General features: G+C 43.4%; 1 protein-coding gene across 1 annotated transcript in view; it reads left to right on the plus strand.

Annotated features, from left to right (window-relative positions):
* The window catches only part of FAXC (failed axon connections homolog), a 70,303-nt gene that overhangs the window by 5,651 nt on the left and 41,671 nt on the right, over positions 1–22,981 (plus strand). Inside the window, exons 2-3 of the mRNA XM_019520179.1 lie at positions 3,684–3,819; positions 18,997–19,193. Of these exons, the coding sequence (XP_019375724.1) occupies positions 3,684–3,819; positions 18,997–19,193 (333 nt within the window). The remainder of the gene's footprint in view (positions 1–3,683; positions 3,820–18,996; positions 19,194–22,981) is intronic.

Consider the following 22,981-nt stretch of genomic DNA (forward strand, 5'->3'; position numbering starts at 1 on the left):
AGGGGTTTTCCTCTAAGCCAGTGTCCTGAAAGTGGGACCAGATGGAAACTCCCAGTAAGGGAGATCAGCACTGTACCTAGACTCCAGGTGACCCCAGGCAAACTTTTAGTATCAGGCCCCACTTCGCCAGAGATCTTGATCATAATAATCATCATTGTTTTCACCATTTTCAGGCCTCCTTTCTCTCTGGGCCCTGGGCAGCTGCCTGGTTCACCCACGCCTGTGCCCGGTTCCAAGGGAGATGCGGGCAAGCTGAAGCCCGCTGGGAAGGCAAACCCCCATGCCCTAGGCAGCTCAACACCCAGCCCCTCTGCAGACAGGGCCTCAGCCCAGTGGTAGCTGTAAGCAGCTACCTGGGTTGGCCTGACTTTGCTGGACAGGGTCGGGGGATTAAAGCAAGAAGACAGGAGGGAGCTATGATTCATCAAATATTCTCCTTCCTCTGGCATGGTTAGCTACTGTGCCAGGGCATACTGGAATAAACTCTCATGCTTAGAAGCCTCCTCATCCCTTGTGTGTTTCAATAAGGTAATTTTGCCTAGCAGACAAGCAGCAAACAGCCTCCTGTTCAGGCCTTAGTGGCCAGCCCAAAAAACAAATGACAGTACGACTCTTGTGAGTGGTGCAGCATCAACCTGCCAGGTGCAGCCTCTTGAAAGCAAAAAGCATCCATGGTTGGGGATAGGATTGTGTTGGGTGATGCTTGCTCTCTGCAGCTGAAAATCTATAATTCCATGAGTAATTAGGGAGCCTGAACGCCAAAGAAAAAAAGACATGGGTGGGTTTGTCATAGGCTTGGATCAGAAGTAAATAGTTGCGTGTGGCTCTGCAGTTTGTTTACACAAATAATACAGTCGGCTGGGAAAATGGTGGCTTTAACTACTGATTTCCCACAGATGGACCTGGAAGCATAGGAGGTGATGTGTTTTTAGCAAATGGCTTTATGTGTTTAAACCCATCTCAGCTACCATAGGTGTACAGAGGAGACTGACATTTTGTGGAAAAGGCAACACTGGTTCAACTTCAAACCATTATTGGCCCTAAGCCTCACTTTTTACTGAGCCATTTTACTGCATAATAGGGCAGTAATTTATGGTAGTAAATCACCAGTACCATAATTGCTTTATCAGAGAACTGCTTGTATAATATAAAGATTAGGAAAATACAGGAAATATTCCTGGACCCATTATGGAAAAATAAAGGTGGACACTGGGCTTGTATTAATGGGCATAAGATAAGGTAAACAAAAATAATACTGATTTTGATAACAATTTAAAACCACCGTCATGGAGGGAAACAGATTTGATTGCCTTATTTTCTTTCAGCTTACAGTAAAACACCCACATAAACATAGCTCTTGGAAAATACCTCTAGCCTTCAGAAAATATGATAATTAAAAATATCTTGAATGTAGGGATGATTTTATAATTCAGTCTTTGCATTTAGATATCTCTTGCTTCTCTCCCAAGGATGATATATTTAATGAAATGACTTACAATTGACATATGACAAGTATATTTCAGATTTCTGGAAAAAATGCTAAGCTCTAGCTCGCAGGTTTGATACCTGTGTGCCTCTTATACAGCCTCCTAGCAATATGGAATATATGGTTGAGTGTTTTACAATTTACAGTAGAGAAAGTTGTGCTGTAAATGATCTCTAAAATCAGGCCATTGAAGTAGTGGCATTTTTGGCACTTTGGCACTCAAATTTCAATTGCTAGTAGCTCATTTTGAAAAGCACACTAAAATAGCGCTCCCAAAGCTGTAAATACAGTCTGTGGTGGTTCAGGTATAATTTCTGAGGGTTAGAATCATTGTTATATTGGTAAGCAGAAGTGCTTAGGCTGCTGTCTATGGTATACGGCTTTATTTTGTACAGTATCTTTTGTGGAAGCCATGTCCCAAACGCTTTACAGATGTAAGTTGTATATGACATCAAAATAGTGAGTAAGGATTGAAATCAGGGCTTGAGTCAGAGAAGAGGCTGTTTCCAAAAGAATCGGTAGGAAGCGGGCTCCTCACTCTCACTTAAAGCCGGTGGTAGTGCAGCAGCCGTATGCTTCTATGGAAGTATCTCCAATAACTGTGGGCGGATACTGTAAAAGACTTTTGAAGGCCTAGAATTACATTTTAGAATAAGATTTCAAAAGAGACTGCTGAGGTGAGAGATTCTAAAATGCTGCTTAAGGTGTTAGGAGCCTCTGACTTAAAGGCTATAATAGCAACAGTGGTAAATGCATGTGGAGTTAGGGCAGGCAGAGTAAACGGGAACGAAGAATCCATAGGCCTTCTTTCTCTTCTAACATCAGTTTTACACCAATGTAATTTTTATTTTATTTTAATGTGTCCCATGGCTTTTGGGCCAAGTCCAGCCCTTAATTATACTGGTGTACATCTACCATAATTCTCTGTATTACTAAATAACTGGGTGCATCCATACAAGACGCTAACTTCACAGTAGCCTAATAATACTGCACAGTAGTGTGCTGGGAAAAACCTGTGCTAATGTGCTGTTGCACAGTACTATTAGGCTATTGCACAGTTAGTGTCTGTAAAAAGCTGTGCTCTGATGCTACTTCACAGTAGTGTCAGTTACTGCGCATTGATTTAATGCTTGGTTATGCAAGTCCTAAACTTAATGCACAGTAACTATGGTGCATTAATGACTGTAAACCAGGGGTGGGCAAAATTTGTGGCCTGTGGGCCTGATGCGGCCCACCAGGCCATTCTATCTGGCTTGTGGGGCCCCTAAAAAAATTTAGGCAATATTTATCTGCTCCTGGCTGCCTGTTATGCCTGGCTTGCCAAAACTCAGTAAGCGGCTCTCTGCCTGAAATAATAGCCCACCCTTCGTGTAGACGTGCTCACTGAGACCAGAATTTGGCCCAGGCTGGAACAAGGGTTTAAAAAAAGGAGAGAGACCCTTTGAACTGGATCCAAAAATGAATGAGTAGCAAGTGGATTTCGTCAGTATCAGGAGTGATGTAGTCATGCTTTGTATCTGTGAGAGAGGATGGAGCATCATTGTGAATAGGCAGGAGCTTGGAGAATAGGATCTCTAAAACCTAGAGATGAGAGTCAAGGAAAGAAGGGATGAAGCTTCCAGCAGGGGTGGAGTAAAATCAGTGTATATTTGGGTAGTGAAGTGCAGAGTGATGAATGCCGTAAAAACAGGTGGAGATATGAAGAAGACAGAACTAGGCCAAGGGTAATGATGAGGTTACAGAAAATGGCAGTGAGTCTGTAAGTGGGGATAAAAGAGCTGGAGTTATGAGAATCTCTTCTTTTTTCAAGGAACTTAGCTGAATGTCATTTACAGCTGCACAGAATGGGTACAAAATATTACCACATCAGAATGAGTGTTTTACTGACTTGTCACTAGGCATAAGGAAGGGAGAATAAGGCTTACTTATTTTGTCTTATCAGTTTACTCTTGCCAGGTTTTCAGATTGCTCCACTATAGAATGAGCTAAGGTTTCTCTTGGAATTCTGACTCAGGAATGTAAGTGCTTTTAGTGACTTTGGACTTGATGAATAAAAAATTACAATAGCCCATTAGGAGAGGATGAATGCTTTGTTTCAGCCATTCATTTTCAGCATGCACTTAATATATTGATGTATGGCACATAATGTAGTCTGGGTTTTTTGCCCTGTTTTAAAATTCTGTTTCGTTTTTGCCAGGAAAGAGCAAGAGGTTGATTCAAAAGATGCCATTATACTGCATCAATTCTCAAGGCCCAATAATGGCGTTCCCAGTTTATCTCCTTTCTGTTTGAAAATGGAAACTTATTTAAGGATGGCTGATTTGCCCTACCAGGTAAACTTGAGTATGTTGCTTTCTTTTACATTATGGCTTACTAAACTTACATGTAATGCTAAATGTACAGACAGAATATTTATCTCACTAAGCAGACTATATGCAGAAAGGGAGCTAAACACTTGTCATTAAGGTCCATGATCTTAAAGATGGGCCTACTGTAAGCAGACTGGTCTAAACATTCAGGCAATTTCAGAGTTCACTGCTTGATGGTAAATCTGCATGTATTTGAAGATTTAATTTTGGGGAAAAGAACTTTAAGGTAGTTTGGGACTTTGTGTGTCATGCTAAATAATGTCTGAAATGTATTAAATATGTACTAAATATGTTGTTGTTTAGTTCTGTTTAGCCTACAAAGTTCACTATGTTAAATAGATCATACTTAAGTTGTTGACATTTTTCTTTCCCTGGAGTGTTTCACTTTTGAGGTCTTCCTAAGATACAATGAAAAATTTCCCACGTATAGAGCCATTCACTGCAGGCACAGGTCCTCTAGCTGAGGGTGTTGTTTTCAGAGCCTATAAATACCACTTCTTAATAGTGGCACTCATTCCCTAGTAGTGGGTGAGTGTTGAGCAAGATGAGGTGCTTTCTTTCTGCGGGGGATGGAACCCAAGCTAGATCAGGGGATGGGAGATAGAAAACCAAGCAACTTATTTTGGTTCTTCCGTCAGTCAATCAGACCAGGCCACAGAATAGCTCTCATTCCATTGCATTTTAACACAGCTGTGACAAATATGCGTGTTAAAATGTAAGCTCTTTGAAGCATGGGACATGTATTTTTCTGTGTTCAAAGTCCTGTGTGAATGTAAGATCATAAAATGAATATTGAATCACAACAACCATAAATAATGATGTTGATGATAATGATAAAGTCCCTGAGGTGTACTAAATCTTATAGTTTGCAAAGTTTAGGATGACTACATTACTGTCAAGCGATGGAGCCATGAATAAGCGAGATGGTCATTCTATAGGGGTTCTAGGAACTTTTGATGCTATGTTTCAGGGCAATTATTTGTTGATGTCACACATTGCATAGGAAAAATATTTTAGAAATGCTTTATGGTGTTTTGCATTTTCTTGTGTGCAACCATCCATTTCTAAAAGTTGACTGCTTTCCTGTAGGAATACAAGCATAAGCATTTCAGAGGTAATGAAAAATTGTAACTAATACATAAAACAAGTGGTTTTTAGTATTGGAAAGGGAAAAATTTCAGCCCCTGCAGTGGTATGTAGTTTTAAATTCCAGTTTGAATGGCTCATAGATTATTGAACTTCAGATGTTTCACAAGACCAGGAGACACTTTACTGACAGTGCACTGCAGAACAGTGTAATTTGGGTATGAAATGGCACATTTGTGGGAGGAAAAACATATTTTGGCAGATTATACTTTCTTTTTTGTGGTTGCTTACGCAGTACTGAGGTTTGGAATGATTAACATTGTTCCATAGGATGTGGCTTACCAGGCAGAAGACAGATCAAATTGCAATAGAAAAGAAGTTTATCATGGGGCTTTGCTATTTTTTACAGGGACATCACTACTCATTTGTATAATTTAATGTCTTCTCCCCCTTTATGTGAGTGACATGTTTTCGTTATATTGCACATTCCATCTGATAGACCAAAATTCACCCTTTCCACTGGGAACTGACAGTCTTGGGACCACCCAACCCAAGTGGCATGGTCAGTGATTCAACATTGTGTGATATGATGGGTGCCCACAATGACCACTGACAATCAGCTTGGACAGGTTTAAAGTCCAAACCTATAGTATTACCCCTAGGCTTGCCTTCCACCCAGTGGATGTGTAGTTCCCCATACCTGTTGTTCCCTGCTTGTGAATCCCAACCTAGGCAGTGGGGTGCCCCATGCACTTACAGAGCATACACATTCTTGCAGGTCATTAATGGACAACCGCTCATGTGCCACTCTTGAGTCTTCCTCTTTGGTAGGATATTGTGACATATTACCTCCTGCCCAAGGTCTGTAGTGCTTTTGCCAGTGTATGTGCTTTCAAGTAGCACTGACCTGCTTTGTTTTGCACTGACGTTACCATGGAGCCTTACATGCAGGTGGAGGGACTCTCATGATGTAGTCCTCTTTGGCCAGTAGTATGTTCATGTGGTCACATGCACCTGTCCTGCCATCATGTGTCAAATCAAGACTACACAGAGCATTGCTTGTCTCAGTGCATCATGAGAGCATGATAGCAGGCTCTTTTTGGTGCTCTCCTGTCAGATCCATTTTGGTGTGCCTGTTCACTGTGCAGGTCTAGGGGTGCACTGATAAAGATTTTCTTGGCAGATACCAATAACCAATGATTAACCAACTGCATCGGCCAATGCTGATCTTATAACTGATATTTAGTAGTAGTGCAAGGCATTTTAAACTACTGACATAAATAGACCTTTTTTCTATTTGTTTTGCATTTATAACAAACACATATGCCTCCTGCCTGCTTTGGCCCTCGATGAGGAAGGTGGTGATTGTCTTATTCCCATACATAACTCTTCCTTACCCACGACTCCTACCTGCAGCTATGCTCTCCACGCAGTCCATGCTGCAGGTGGGGTGGACCCATGCCGGGCATGCTTGGAGCATGCTGCTGTCTCAGCACTGGTGGGCCCCATGCAGCTAAGCTCCCATGGCTGCTGGCCTATTTTTGACCTTGCGTTACGTGGGCCTATACCCCACTAAATTACGACAGGTTACCACTTAAGTGTGGTGATAGACGGAAGGCCATAACTGAATGTGAGGGACAAAAAATGAAAAAACAGAACGTGTGTGGATCAGAGGATCAAACTAAGTGCACCCTTGGGACGCCGAGCAGAGCACCCCGGACAGTGCCCACTGACTCTCAGATACAGCTAGAGAGCCAGTGGCTACTGCCCAGTGGTGCTCTGCCTGGAGATAGGACCAGAGGAAACCCAGGAAAACGGCCTCACAGTCCCCAGGGACCCTCTTGGCCAGAACCTCCTTCCTGGTGACATGAATAGCCAGCTTGGCCAAGGCTAGGAGGTTAACGAGGAGGTCCTGGGCTTTTTTGGGGCCACCCATGGCTGCTGGGGAGGAGCAACTTTTGCAAAGGCACCTGGTGCCTGGCGGAGCGAATTGTTCCTTGTGCAGCTTCTTGCGCTGCTTGTGCAGAGCTCAGTGTCTCTGCAGCAACCCTGTCAGTCCTGCACAGCCCTGTCACTCAGGCCCCTGCTGTGCACGTGGCATTGCCATGGCAGGAGCCAGTAACGGTCCTTTGTTGCTGAGTGTGGTGCCCTGTGACCACTCCCTGATGCCCCCTCCCCCTTCCACTGCTCGCCTGGACCTGTCGTCTGCTATGGGCTCAGGTTGGCAGTGGGACACAGGGACTGGGCTATGCTCGCCAGGGTGCTCTGGGCACGTGACCATAATTATCGCCTACAGCGACCAAAAAAAAGTCGATAGCTGATAATGTCATTTCTCTTTTTATCGGTGCCAGTCTGATAGCCAACCAACATATCTGTGCACCCCTACTTGAGACACTTTTTTGTGCCTCAGAGGATGTTGTCTGGAGGTAAGGAGGTAAGGACGTATGTATTTGGAGCTGTTTCAAAAGGGGGACCTGCTGATTGGGAACACACAGCAGCGGTTACGTCCTAACAGTTATGTGTGGAGAAGCTGGGAGCAATGCAAATGTAGCTCTAACTTTAACCCTGGCTGAAGCAGTGTTAAGTCTGGAGCTGTTTTGCTGCATTTTTCTTGTTCCCTGCTTGTACCTATGTCACTGTTAAGAGGTAACAGCTGCTGCCTGGTTAGGAGGAAGAGATCCCCCTCCCATTTGAAATGGCTCCAAATGTATATGTGAGCATACCCTTGGGACAGCTCCCTTCTTAAATAAACCCCTACAACCCTGCTTGGCTGAAACAATAGACACTTGAGTGCAGTTTCAGTAAAAATTGTACAGATTTTGAGGATCTGAGGTATTTTGTGTCCCCCACCCCCATTCAGTTTGAAGCTGTTATTGATAAAAAAAGCTTTCAGGCCATCTGATTTTAGTGTGCTTTTTTTAAATTTGATGAAAATTAAAGAAGTTTCCTTGTTTTGGTCCTACATGCATTGTAAAATCAGTAGTGCTGGAGGGAGGGAACCAGCTGGGTTATGGCTGTCTTCTGACATTGGGAAAGCACCATTTTTTATCAGTGGGCAGATTGGCTTTAAGCATAGTTTTGTTGTGTCACTGAATCATGCTAGTAACAGGAGGGAACCTTCTCTTAACCATAATGGGGGACAGTAGTTTTGTCAATGACTTCAGGGAGAGCAGAACGAGGAAAAAAAGTATTTTTGAGGAACCAATTATTATTCTCTTAGCTGGTCCACTATTTCTGAGTTGAAGAAGCAGCTCTAATAGCTGAAATAATCTGTATCATCTTACTTGCTATGAACAAGGTATTAAGATACTTTTGGAGGTAGCATCTTAAGGAAAAGGCACGTCAAATAAAGATGGAATTAAATTGTTGGGAAATATTTAGGAATGCTCAGAAACCTATGTTAGTTGGACTGTGAAACAGCACAGTTTTGAACTGAATCGTTTATCATTCTCTGCAGGATAAATTTTAATGATCATGGGGTAGGGAATAGTTATTTGACGAATTTATTGGAGTATCCAGGCATGTTTTTTTTTTTCCCTTCAGTGTGAATAAAGGGAAGCAGAAGGTGATACTTAGGCATCATACAGTCTCCCTGCTGACACTGGGACTGCCACTGAAAATAAGTCCTGCCCACTAGCTCCCATTCCATCCACAGAGAAGCTTGGCATTTGGATGAAGTAGATTACTTGGACAGGTCCGAAGTGCATGTCTTAGAGCCACTCTAAGATTACTTAGCAACACTTCTTAGATCGAGACGTGTTTAGAGGACCCCTCTTAGTTTGTCTATTTGATGTGATTGAGCTTAGGTGAACAGGAATAAGTGGGAAGGACTTTGTTTTGCTGTGGTGCTCCTAGGATCCACCAGTACAAGCACAACTGTGGAATATTTTGCTCAATATTTAATATCATAAAGAGATAGAGGGCACATCTACACAAGATGCTTACTGCAGTGGCCTAATTAGCTCTGCAGTAAAGTCTCAGAGTCTATACATACGGCTCTATTAGGCCCTAAACTAAGAAATGTTGCCATAGCTTAGTACTTGTCAACACAAGTATTGTCCTATGGTGATGTTATTTAGCACAGTGCAATGCATGTGACGAGGCTGATGGGCTGGCTGGGACATGAGGGTGCTTCAGTTCAGGGGCTGCCTGCTGGCTAGCCCCACACTGAAGCACCCTTGTGCACAGCCAGCCCCTGTGCAGCATGTTGATCCAGGTTGGAGGAGCCCTGGGCTGGCAGGCTGACTCCCCTCAGGCCCCTTGCCAGCTGGAGCTACTTTGACCCAGCTTAATGTGCCGTAGTCCCAGGCAGTTGAATTTATTTCAGTTGAATTAATTTCACATGTAGACATGCCCAGAATGTAACATTTACTTACTCCTCTTCAGGTCAGTCAGGGTGTTCTTCCTTCTTGCATTTAGTACATGCTAGCAGCTAGAGGTTTGTGGGCTGGCAAATGTGTGCCCTACCTACATTTATTTACATACCATGCACGCTCTTTACCAAAACATTAGCTTTCCAAAATCAGGATATGTGTCTTAAGTGGGGAAGCTGATTTTCTGGGCAGAACAGAAGCATGGAGACACTGTAAGATGTCTGCTACTTCTTTTCCTTTTCTTCCCTCCAGAATCTGCATGGAGGAAGGGGCAGAGTCTAGAAGGGACAGATTGGGAGAGGTGCAGTCATGTGGTCACTCACCTTTTGATTCTTGCTCCACTCAAAATTTAAAACCACCTGTCTGGTATCAGAAGTAGCATTTCTATTCAGATAGCACTAAGGGAATCAACTGATTTCATAGCTCATTCTGATCTACCTGATTTCCTGGTAATGCCTCTTTACTCAAGAGGTGTTAATGACTCTCTCCCTTTTTAATGATCTGGATATTCCACTTATCAAGCAATTCTTTCTTTAGCAATTTAGCTACTCCCAGTCTCTCTTCTATTATTGTACAGCCCTAAAGATTGTTTTTAGCGTGTTTCCAAATCCTAGATCCACCCATTGAATTCAGTCTTTAGCAGCAGCTTCAACAGCAGCTACAGTTTCAGTTTTTGGCTGAGCTGCCAAGAGATTTTGACAATCCAGCTGAAGATTTTTGCCTGAGGAGGAAAGGGAGTGTGAGTCAGCTGAAGATTAGGCTCTATCCCTGCTCTATGTAGTCATAACACTGGAAAAATCTTTCTTTCCCCCTTCATTTTGCCTTTCCAAAACAAAGGTTTTTTTCTTATTTGGGTGTGTGTAGTATGCAAGAAAATACAAAAAGGAAACACACACCTTGTTATTAATCCTTTCTTGACCTTCCAGGGAACATTTTGGCTTCAGTCAGGCCTCCACACATGGCAAGGATATTTGACAGACTATTGGTTGGTTCAGTTGTTGACAGAACTCCTTGTCCATTTTTTGTTGAACATCTTTGCCAACACAGGCCACCACAGTCTCCTCAGCTGATGTATTTGCTTATTGCCTGTATTACTGCTGCTTTACCAGTCCTCCTGTCTTGAATATTGTCACTGATTGCTGATTGTTTCCAGGCTGTCTTGACCTGACCCCACTGCTTTGTTAGTGTCCATGACTGTTGTCTCTCTTTCTATCCTCATAGAGTGAGAACACAGTACTATGTAACTAATGTACCTAGCAGTTATACTGTGTCATAGCACAGAACACCAAAGTACTACTATGAAATCAAACAGCAAATAAAAAGCACTATGAGCTAAGCTGTTTGAGCTCCTGTTTAGCACCACAGGGGAATAAGGGAGCGTTAGAGGTACGTTTACTTCTTGCTCTGCCTTGTTCAGATGATGACAATAGCTTTGGCAGGTTGCAGGAGGCTGCTTGCCTTGTGACAGGTACCAGACAGCAAGGGAGAGGGCTGGCATCCCCTCTTGTTCTCTACCGTAGCCTGCTGGGTGTACAAAATAAAGTGATAGTCTTCTCAGAAAAGGAATTAAATAACATGCTGTCCCTTGCACTGTTGTGAGAAACAGAGAAATAACTGTGACTAATTCATAGTTCATTCTCTGGCCTGTGCCTACAGGCTGCATTTTGGTTAGGGCCAAAGTTAGGAACAATGGTGTCCATTCTGAGAGAGCTTGAAAAAAGAGGTAATTCAAAATCAGAAAAATACATCAACATTTAAAGATCTCCTCTAAAAAAATAAAAAAGTTGGCATTTGGGACTATCAAAACATTTTGGTTGGCTCTCATAAAATCATAGAAAATTAGGGTTGGGATGGAACTTCAGGAGGTCATCTATTCCAGCCCCTTGCTCAAAGAAGGACCAACCCCAACTAGATCATACTAGCCAAGGCTTTGTCTAGCTGGGTCTTAAAAATCTCCAAGGATGGAGAATCTGCAACTTATCTGGGTCACTTGTTACAGTGTTTTACTACCCTTCAAGTGAGAGGTTTTTCCTAATATCTACCCTAAAGTCCCTTGCTGCAACCTGAGACCATTGTTCCTTGTTTTGTCATCTGTCACCACTGAGAACAGTCTAGCACCATCCACTTTGGAAGCACCCTTCTGGTAGTTGAAGGCTGCTATTAAATCCCTCCTCATTCTTCTCTTCTCCAGACTAAATGTGCCCAGTTCCCTCAGCCTCTCCTGAAAAGTCATCTGCCCCAGCCCCCGAACCATTTTTGTTGCCCTCCACTGGATTCTCTAGAATTTGTCTATGTGGTTTTTGTATTAGGGGCCCACAATTGGAAACAGGGCTCCAGATGTGTCTTCATCAGTGCCAAATAGAGGGAAATAATCACTTCCCTCACTCTGCTGGCAACACTTCTACTAATGCCACCCAGTATGCTGTTAGCTTTCTTGGCAACAAGAGCACATTGTTGGTTTATTTCAGTTTATTGTCCACTGTAACCCCCAGGTCCTTTTCTGCATAGTTGTTGCTTAGCCAGTTGCTCCCCAGCCTGTGCTGGTACATGGGATTGTTCCACCCTAGTGCAGGACTTGGCACTTGTTCTTGTTGAACCTCCTGAGACTTCTTGTGGCCCAATCCTCCAATTTGTCTACATCTCTCTGAATCCCAGCCCTACCCTCTAGTGTAACTACTACTCCCTCAAGCTTGGTGTCACCTGCAAACTTGCTGAGGGTGCACTACTTCCCATCTTCTGGATCATTGATGAAGATATTGAACAAAACCAGCCCCAGGCCTGACCCCTGGGGCAGTCCACTTTATACTGGCTGCCAAATAGACATTAAGCCATTGATTACTACATTTTGAGCCCGATGATCCAGTTAGTTTTCTATCCACCTTACAGTCCATTCATCCAACCTCTAGTCCCTTAGCTTGCTTGCGAGAATGTTGTAGGAGACCGAATCAAAAGCCTTGCTAAAGTCAAGGTATAACAAGTCCACTGCTCTTTCCGCATCCAAAGAGCCATCATAGAAGGCAATCAGGTTGATCAGGCATGGCCTGCCCTTGGTGAATCCATTCTGACTGGACCTTCTCCATGATTTTTTCCAGGGACTGAGGTACGGCTGACTCATCTGAAATTCCCTGGATCCTCCTCTTTCCCTTTCTTAAAGATGGGCACTATATTTGCCCTTTTCCAATCACCTGGGACCTCTCCCAGTCACCATGCTTTTTCAAAGATAATAACCAGTGGCTCTTCAGTCACATTGGCCAACTCCCTCAGCACCCGGGGGTGCATTGTGTCCGGCCCCATGGACTTGTACACATCCACCTTTTCTAAATAGTCCCTAACCTGTTCTTTTCCTACTGTTGGCTTCTCACCTCCCCAAACTGCTGCCCGGTGCAGTTGTGTGGGAGCTGACCTTGCCTGTGAAGACTGAGGTGAAAAAGGCATTGAGTACTTCAGCCTTTTCCTCATCATCTCTCACTAGGCTGCTTCCCCCATTCAGTAAGGGACCCACACTTTCCCTGATCTTCCTCTTGTTGCTGACACTTGTAGAAACATGTCCTGTTACCCTTCACGTCCGTTGCTAGCTGCAACTCCAGTTCTACTTTGGCCTTCCTGATGCCTGAGCCAATACTCTTACAATCCTCCCTAGCCATTTGTTCAAGTTTCTACTTGTAAGCTCGCTTCTTGTGTTTTAGCTCACTGAAGAGTTCCTTGCTAAGCCAAGCTGGTCCTCTGCCATACTTGCTAGCCTTCCTGCAGTGCGGGACTTTGTTTCTGTGCCTTCCGTAAGGTTTCTTTAAAGTACATCCAGTTCTCCTGGACTCCTTTCCCCCTCAGACTGGCGTTGCAGGGGATCCATCAGTTCCCTGAGTTTCTGAATCCAGGGTCCTTCTATTTAAACTTGTCTGATCCAGTCTGTTCAGGATGATTGCAACTGTTTCTGCCAAGTTTGGGAACTTGTTACCCTCTGTAAAAGTTTGAAGGAAACAGTTTTGGCTGCAGTAATTATTTCTGAAGAAGTCAAGATTGGGTATTTAGAATCTGATCAAGTTGGGCCATCAAAACGGTCCATTTTCTTAAAGTCTTTTATACTAGTTTAGAATTAGATTTAAACAAACAACACCCCCCTCCCATGCTACAGTAGTTGGAAGGGTGAGGGCTAATTCCTTCAGGAAATCATTGTGAACTAAACCCAAGATGTCTCATGAAATTCTGCTTGCAAATTCCAGAGCTTCAAAGGAGCTTTCTTCACAACTGCTTTTTTAGACTATAGGTAATATATAAGGGTGGATTTTGTTTTTTATAACAATACCATATTCATTCACTGGTTTGCAGCTGGACTGACTCCTAAGTGAGTGTTTAACTGATAGTTGCTGACAATTGGTAGCAGCTCTAAAGATATTAAGGTTTTTTGGTTTAAAATATCTGCATTGTACTGTAACTTTTATCCAGGGATATCAAGTGTCTTAGCACATCAAAAAATGAATTATACTTCATTCTACAAGAAAACTACAAGCAAACATGGGAATACCAAGGAAATTTAAGACACATCAGAGTTTAATCCATGCAATATGATTAAGCCATTGTTGTTAGTCAAACCGTACCTGCTGTGCTTCCTAAATATTTTGTGCTTTAAAATGTAACCTTTAATGTTGTGGGAACATCATTCTTAACACACAAATGCACATGCATGTGTATATACAGAAGTGCATATTACCATATTTACTCGATTCCAACATGAAGTTTTTTCTTATTTAACATAGGGAAGGAAAAGTCCCTCATCTTTTAATCAAGTAAAAGGCAGAAGTGGGGCAGGCAGCTGCTGTAGCTCCAGCTCTCACCCCAGCCCCCAGGTTGGAGCCACAGCAACACCTGTTGCTTGGCTCCCTGCCGCCATCTGCATCTTCTGCCTCTCCCCATTACAGCCTCAGATCCCTGCCCTCTCTTCCCTCTTACCCCCATTACCCTCCTTCATCCATCTTCCCAACCCCACCTCACCCACGCCACTTACTCTTGCCCTGGCACCAGAAGCCTCTGTCACTGCTCCAGCCTGGGGTACGGAGCCTGGTCCTATAACAATGATGCTGGCTCTATCCTGCTGCTATGGGTCTGAGCTGGGGCTGTGCTTTGTGCCCCAGGCTGGAATGGGGACAGAACCTGCTGCTGCTAGAGCAAGGGTAAATGTTGGGTGGTTTGGGGCAGGTGAGATATATAGGCTTCAAGGAAGAGGATGTGGTGGGAGAAAAGGGCCTGAGACTATGATGGGTATAGGCAGGGATCAGAGGCTACAGGAGTGGGGCAGTCACAGCAGGGGTGGGCAGGGCAGGCAACAGGAAGAGAACTGCCTCCTCCCATCCCTCCACTGCTTTGCTTGCTCCCACTGCCCCACTACTGCCTGTCAGCTCCTGTTCTTCCCGCAGCCTGTTCTCTTAATGCCTCCCCCTATGCCTAACTCCTGCTGCTGCTCCCCTACCACTGCTTTCCCTGCTGAAGTGGTGGGGACAAATTTTAAGATCATCCTCCAATAATTAGATTCTGCATGTGGAAAATTATAACAAATTTTATAAATTTTCCATGTATAGAATATGATTATTTGGGGGTTGTCTTAAATTCAGGGTCATCTTGGATGCAGGTAAATACAGTGTATATAGCCTACACTAACTTTTTTAATGAAACCAGTTTGATTATTGGTATTACAGCAAAAAAATTGTACTTATGTTTTATGAACACCTAGCAACTGCTCCAAATATTGATATTTTTATCACAACAAAAAGCCTGTGGAAATTAGCAGATATTAAAACCAACAGTGCTACATACATAATTAATAGGGTTTTATAGAATTAATATTATTCTTAATTAATTCTTCTACATGGTAGATAAAATTTTTTTAGCATTTTTACTATGAACCAGCACAGCTTCCATCATTCCTTCCCCCTGATATGCAAGTCAGGTGATGCCTATTGCATTATTTTTGCATATCTAGCATCGTATTTTTTATCCTCAGATCATATGTGTGGATGGGCAGGAATCCCAAAATGGCTTGAAGCAGAAGGCATTGTGTTCCCAACAATATTCTTTTATTATTTCTTGTATTTTGATCTAGAAGGAATATGTGCCTGGAAATGACCACACATTTGTAATGCATTGTCCATCTGTATTTCAAAATGTAATCAGGGTGCTGAATTCTTCTGCTGAATCCCCATCGAGATGGAGACATTAGTACTTCTGGCTGCAAAATGAGCTGTTTGTCCATCTAATTCCTTAATGAATCTATAATAGATTAATGGAAGATAAATATTGGACGCCTAACCACATTGCCATGGCATTGTTGACACTGAAACTTAAAAAACCCAGAGATCAGGCCCTCAAACAAATTTAGATTGGTTTAAAAATGACAAGACTTAAAAGTGCACTAAATTTGAAATTTTTTTTATTTGGCTTCTCATTTTGAGCCTTCAGGGTATACGTTTTTCTGAGTTTTTCTACTATGGTTTTGAAATTTATTCTGTTTTTGAATGCAGGTGGAGATTCTTACATAATAACAAGACTCAGCAAGATTATTCCAAAGCTCAATAATAAAAAATAGCACGGTATGTTGTTAATATTAATGTGGCAGGACACTTTATGTGCCCGTCACTTTAAGCAGTTAGGCAGCCTGTTGAACCACCGGCCAGTGGGGGTCAGGGCTAATTGCAGAGCCAGCTGACCCAGGGGGGCAGCAGTTGTGGCTAGGCCTGTTCAAAGGAGTCACCTGATTGGAGGAGGGCTGGGTTTAGACAGGGTATAAGGCTAGACCCTGAGAGCAGGCTGCCAGTAACATCTTGGGAGCTGGTATAGGAGCATCACCAAGCAGGAAGGCTGCCACTCCTGAATGCCAACAAGGAGAAGGACATCCAGATGTTTGGGCAGGAATTAAGGGGATGGAGGAGGTTCCTGGGGACCCAGTGTGGGGTCCACAGCCCAGAGATAAGGGCTGAGTACCTGGGGTCTATTGAGTGGCTAGATGAACCCAGAGAGAGAGGGGCTGAGTGCACAGGGGGTATAGTGAGAGATTATGCAAGCCCTGAGGGAGGGGCTGATAGGCCAATGCTTGAAACAGACCACAGTGGAGATTGCCAGAGCTGGGTGGGCTTGGAGTTCTCTGCTGGCCTCAGGCCAGTAGAGGTGAGGCCATGGCCAAAGGTCCGTGGGGGTCCATAGCTGAGAGAGGAAAGGGTTTAAGAGGGGTGCAGCCCAGGATGACGATGGCCAGTGGGTCCAAGAGTGAATTGGGATCAGAGATGGAGGACTTAGAGGAGAGATGGAGCCAGGGGGCCCAGTGGCTAGCAACCCAGGAGAGGTGTCGGACATCTGGTGGGGGCAGAGAGGGGTGAGCAAGATCAGAGAGGTGTGAAGACTGGTCTCGGGTAAGACCTGAAACTGCACTCTACTAGGAGCTGGTTAGCATGGTGGGGCTACCTGTGGCGAAGCAGCCTCCATGAAATGCCATGCCTGGGCCACTCCAAGGAAAGGCAAGGATGGGACGCTGGAAAGCTTAAGCCCCCACTGCCTTGTGGATGACACCATGGAGGGGTAATGCTAGGGAAGCACACCCCAACAGAAAAGCACTTGACAGGGAAGATCAGTATCGTGGATCCAGAGGCCCAGTGAGGGACCAGGGAAGATCAGGATCATGTGGGATCAGAGGCCTAATGAGGGACCAAGGAAGACCAGGATCATGTGAGTCCAGCGGCCCAGCGAGGAGCCAGGGAATAGAGGGTAGGACCAGAGGGGTCTAAGGCCTGGTGTTCTGAGGCCCAGCGAGAGGCCTCAGGCCTATTGTGAGGCCCAGGGAGTAGGGTGGGACCAGTGTGGGTCCAGGAATAGAGTGCAGGGCTGGATGGCTGTGAGGGACAAGGGACCAAAGAGGAGCTGAGAGCCCAGAGAAGAGCTGGGAGAAAGACCGAGGGGCTTAGTAGCCCAAGAAATGGTTGGATAAGACTGAAGGGCCTGAGGGCCCAGAAAGGGGCTGGAGAGGAGGCTGAGGGGTCTGGCAACTGGAGTGGGGTTGAGAGGCCAAGGGGTTGGAAGGCCCAGCGAAGGGCTGTGTCAGCAGTTGGTTGAACATCTGTGAGGATGCCATCTATGAGGCATAGGACATGGTGTAGGGAAGGTATGGAACCATGCATTTGGCCCACAAGTCCATGACCCCAATTTGGGTGGTCATTAGAGTAAGACCAGGGCAGCCTCCCATGCTCTTATCATTATATTTCCATCAAGTCGTGGCAGACGAGATAGGAAGATGTCCTAGGGGCAGAGTGGGAATGGTTGTGGAACCACCAGGGGGCATCATGGCATGGTAAAATGGAGATAATACTTGTGCAATAAGGCCCTGGTGGTGCAGTCTGATCTGTACATGCTGGCCTGTATGGAATCTCATGCATTTTAATGGGAATGCAGGCTCATGTCTGGTTCTTGTGGATCTGATTGAAGAAAATGAGTGACACTTGCAGAACATCAACTGCTGAGAGGGTTCATAAAGCTGTACTTCCTTCCTAGCCAAAGAGGCTAGGAATGTCTGTCTAAACTAGGCTTACTGAAGGCCTGAAAGAAGGTGGAGGCACTTGACTTTGGGATTTTTTGTCTATTGCCGCTCTTGAGAAGATTGAGGTGGACTTCAGTCCCTCTTTCTCCCATTTTCAGTGTGTGTGCAGTTTAGCTGCATTTTCTATCTCAGGGCTATTTAATGAGGATATTTAATATTTATAAAGTGTTTTTAAGAGGAGAATCACTGTTTTGTGCAAGTCCCAAAGTTGGTTTTTGTTCTGTGATGAAAATTCTTCAGAATATTGGGTCCTGCACTGTGGGATGCTGGATGCCTTTAATCCTCTTTGGTTTTTAATAGAATAATTAATACAAAATCACACTACAGCAAGTGTGAAGGGCAGGTAACATTGCAGGATCAGGCCTACTGCTTGGTATTAAAAAATGACAGGTAAATTTTCTTGCTTTAGCATTACTTTTGCTGGAAAAAACTTTTTGCCTTTCCCTTTAGGCTAATACAGACAGTCAAAAAGCCTGAGACTGAATTGATTCAATCTGTGCAGGTTAGTCTAAGCTGTATAGATTGAACTGATAAGCAAGTGAACAGACATTCACTTTTGATTTGGGAAATGCAGCCACATGTCTGCAATGGCTCGGGGTGCTAGAGCGCATCTCCTTGCTTGACCGAAGCAGAAAGGCATGGCCCAAGCCTCTCTCCTTGGGCCAAGGCTAGCCCACCCATCCTGTAAGTGGGGAGTTGTGGGGGAGGTGCAAAGCAACCTGGGATGCTGGGGTACTGTATGTTATCTTGAATCTGGAGAGGATCTGGGACAGAAGTTCAATGAACTGATTTAATCCAGATCAGTTAAGTCTGATACTACACCCATCCATGTTTATTGTAAACCGTTTTTGGCCATTTTGAAAGTGGTTTATGTGCATTGAACTTCCGTTGCGTTACAGATCTGAACTGATTTCTGATCCCTTATACTTGTTTATGTGTAATTTCTGTCCCTAAACTTAGAGACAGGTTGCTGCTGTTTGGTAGTTACCTTGAAATTAGAATATTGCTTTTGTTATTTGGATAATTGCACCATTTTATTCTGATTAAATAGAAGCTGAAGGGCTTTTTGTGTATGTTTTTTGTTTCTTTACTTGCTTCTTTTCTTAGAACTATTTTGATGGAAAACTTTCCCCTCAAGGGAAAATGCCCTGGATTGAATACAACCACAAAAAAGTATCTGGCACTGAGTTCATTATTGACTTCTTGGAAGAGAAACTTGGAGTGAATTTAAATAAAAACCTTGGTCCACATGAAAGAGCTGTTTCTAGAGCAGTGACAAAAATGGTGGAGGAGCACTTCTATTGGTAAGCTTGCATGATAAAGCTAATTCTATTCTAATGCTACTAAACCTGCAGCTGCTCTTTTTGCCTGGAAACAAATGTCTATATGGTCTTTCAAAAAAAATCAGAACCTACGTGTAGATCCCACATTCCTTTTTATTTCTGAGAATTGGTGCCCGTCTCTGCTCCTGCTGTTGGTGCTGTAGCGGAGTAAAATGACTGTAATGAAGATTCAGACACAGTCCTTTCTCTGCAACTTTATAAAAGCCAGTAATGAAGTGATTTTTGCAGTTCTTTCACACATAAACTTTCTTGGCAGTCTTATCCAACCTATTGCTCAGTCTAGTTAATAAGAGACTAGAATATGAGATTGCCAAAAATGAGAAGAAAAATCTATTACTTAGTATGGTATAGTAATGGAATATTTTGAATTAATTCTAAGCTATATATATTTGCATGGTCACCTTCCTTCAGTACAGTTTAGTTGGTCATGTTTCATTGTTATGCTGTTAGTACTCATAACGGGTTTTGCTAATACATTGTTAGTAGTCACTATAACAGAAAGAGGTAGTTGAGCATCCAGGTGAAGAATAAAATTGATGGAGTTAGCAAATACAAGTTTTAATATTAGTAAGCTACATGTTTTATTAACACATTTAAAAATAATTTCTGTATTTGCTTTCCCTTATTTTTCCATTTATTTTTCAGTCATTTTTTCCAAATTAGAATAAAAGGAAGTAAAGAAAGAAAAGAATTATTGGATCATCCAGTCTCTTTCCGTGTAAATAAATGGATTGTTCCTTGCAATACATTTTCTAGCCTGGATTCATTTTGTTGAATTCGCTTTTGTGTTTTAATATTTTTCATGATGGCATACATGAAAATGAGTTGACCTTGGTTGTCTGTGTACCTCCTAGAGTGGAGATGAGTGGCATCTCAGGTACACAAGTTTTTACATTTCCTCTCCTGTTTTATCCATTGCATGCTACAGAACTGTTCTACAGTGATTTTGATTTATTTCTATGTGGATGAACTTTAATATCAAAATAATCAGATTTAAATTGTGGCATTTGGAACACAAAAGCTGTTTCTAAATGTATTGTCGACAAATAGTATCTGCAGTTGATCCAATAAAAGATGTCACCTCCAAAATCACCTTGCCATCTGAGGATGGTGTTTCCTCAGAACTATGTGCATCGTTGTCAGGCTTCTGTAGCTGCAAAGGCCTTGATCCAACTCTGCCTTTAGAAGATAAGTAGCACTTATACAGCTGAAATGAGCTATGTTAGGGGTATTTCTGGCCATTTAGGTGTATTTTGGATCCTCCTTTCCCTCAGGAATGTATATAAATCACAACAATAACAAAAATGAGGAGGAGGGCTCCTACCCTGGGGGTCCTTAAGAGGAGGCTAGACGTCTACCTGCCTGGGGTCATTTGAGCCTGGTTTTCTCTCCTGCCCAGGGCAGGGAGTCTGACTTGAAGATCTACAAGGTCCCTTCTGACCCTACTTCTATGAATCTGAGGGGGAGGGCAGGCTTTTCACCTTTTAGCTTAGGAGATGGGGTACGGATTGCAGGTTATATTCATCCAGAGGATGTTTAGAGCGTATGGTTTCCACTACTAGCAAAGTGCTCCATTCCGTAGGTCCTCTCTTTTTCTTCTGTTGGAGCTGGACCATTAGGAGTCAAGAGGGTGAAATACATGGGGCAGAAGGGGAACAGCCATACAGGTGTGGCTTAGTGAAATAAGACCTGTCCTGGAAGGCAGGATGCCCTGGGCTCTGGCTCCTGCTCCTTCCCCCAAAGGCATTTTTTCATTTAGTAGTCATTGTATAAAATTGGTAGATAGGAGTGGGATAGCTTCTGCATGGCCTTCAGCCAGCTTCAACAGGACATGGGAAAGATGTTCCTGGCTCTGTTTTGTTCATGGCCTGGTGGCTTGTGCACTTCCCTGGGAAGTTGGAGATGTAGGTTCAAACACTGCCTAGGTGAGGCTGACCTAAAATCTAAGTCTCCCAGTCCCTGGCAAGTACCCTAACCACTAGCCTATTGGGCCTTCTTACTGTAGCATCAGTCAGTTGCTGGTTGTGGTTTTTTGTGATTTAACATTTTTTCACAGAGTTTATGTGCCTTCCCGGCTAAGATAGTGACCACAGTGCAGTTGGGTTTGACATTCATGTAGGAGAGGAGACTGGAAGAAAATCTACCACAGTAGCTTTTAACTTTAAAAATGGAGACTGTACCAAAATGAGGAAGCTAGTTAGAAGTTAAAAGGGTCCCCAGAGGAGGTAAAGAACTTGCAAGCAGCATGGGAACTGCTTAAGAACACCATATTGGAGGCACGAAGCAAATGCATACTGCAAATAAAAAAAAAAAAAGGAAAGTGGACCAAAAGAAAGCCAGCATGGTTTAATGGCAGAGTTGCAGAAGCAATAAGTAGAAAGAAGGCTTCTTTCAAAAAGTGGAAGTCAAACACTAATGAGGAAAATAAAATGGAGCATTACCTCTGGAAGATCAAATGTAAAACTGTAATAAGACAAGCTAAGAAAGAATTTGAGGGGAAATTTTCTAGAGATGCAAAAGACAACAACAAAAATGTCTTTAAGTAGCTTAGAAGCCAGAGACCTGCTAGAAAGTCAGTTGGGCCTCTGGATGATCAGGATGTAAAAGGAGTGCTAAAGGATGACAGGGCCATTGCTGAGAAACTAAATGCCTTCTTTGCATCTGTCTTCACTGTGGAAGATAGGGAAATTCTGACACCAGATCCATTTCTCTCCAGGGACAGGTCAGTGGAGCTGACACAAATTTATGTTTCATTTGCTGAGGTCATAGCGGAAATCGATAAACTAAACAGTAGCACATCACCAAGACCCAATGACGTTCACCTTAGAATCATGAAGGAGCTCAGATTGGAAATTGCCAAACTCCTAACTATAGTATGCAACCCATCACAAAAAACAGCTTTGGTGCCAGAGGACTGGAGGGTTGCTGATGTGACTCCAGTATTTTAAAAAACACTCTAAAGGGGGGCCTGGGGAACTACAGGCTGGGTGAACCTAAATTGTGTTCCTGGAAAACTGGTAGAAACAATAATAATATAAAAAAGAATTGTTCAGCACATGAATGAATATGACCTGCTGGGGTGGAATCAACATGGCTTTGAAAGGGAAATCATGTCTTAGCAACTTACTAGAGTTCTCTAAGGGTGTCAGTAAGCAGGTCAATTGAGGTGATCCAGTTGACATAGTATATTTAGGCTTCCAAGAAGCCTTTGACAAAGTCCCTCCACAAAGGCTCTTAACTAAGTTAGGCAGTCGCAGGATCACAGGTAATGTCAACTCGTGGATTAGAAACTGGCTCAAAGATCTTTCTGTTTTGTATAACGTCAGATGTATCATCATTCAATGTGCAGATTCTATCTGCCCTGTCTGGGCATTTTTAAAGATTGCGGTATTTGATTAAGTGCCGTGCTGTTGGCTGGACACTAAGTTCACACAGGGGGCTGTCCAAGATGTTCATTTTGTAGAGTGTTATTTTGAAGCATCTCTATACGGATTTCAGTCTGTTCAGCTTGACCCATGCTTCTCTGTCAAAGGTGTGCCCAAGGGGAGACTTGTTTGATGTTGGTATAAAATACTGTAAGAATAGGTCTGATCTTTCCCAGCAGTCAGCCCACTCTATTGCTGCCCACAGGTTTGGTTCAGCATCCTCAATCTCTTTCAGGAGCTTATGGGCTTCATGTATTAACAGTTTATGACTTTTAAGCCTCTTAATCCTTCATATCTTTGGGTCTTCAGTTAAGCCAACTAAAT

Source organism: Gavialis gangeticus, unplaced genomic scaffold, assembly GCF_001723915.1.
Source record: "Gavialis gangeticus isolate Ggan-Ray unplaced genomic scaffold, GavGan_comp1, whole genome shotgun sequence".
NCBI classification, from domain to species: domain Eukaryota; kingdom Metazoa; phylum Chordata; order Crocodylia; family Gavialidae; genus Gavialis; species Gavialis gangeticus.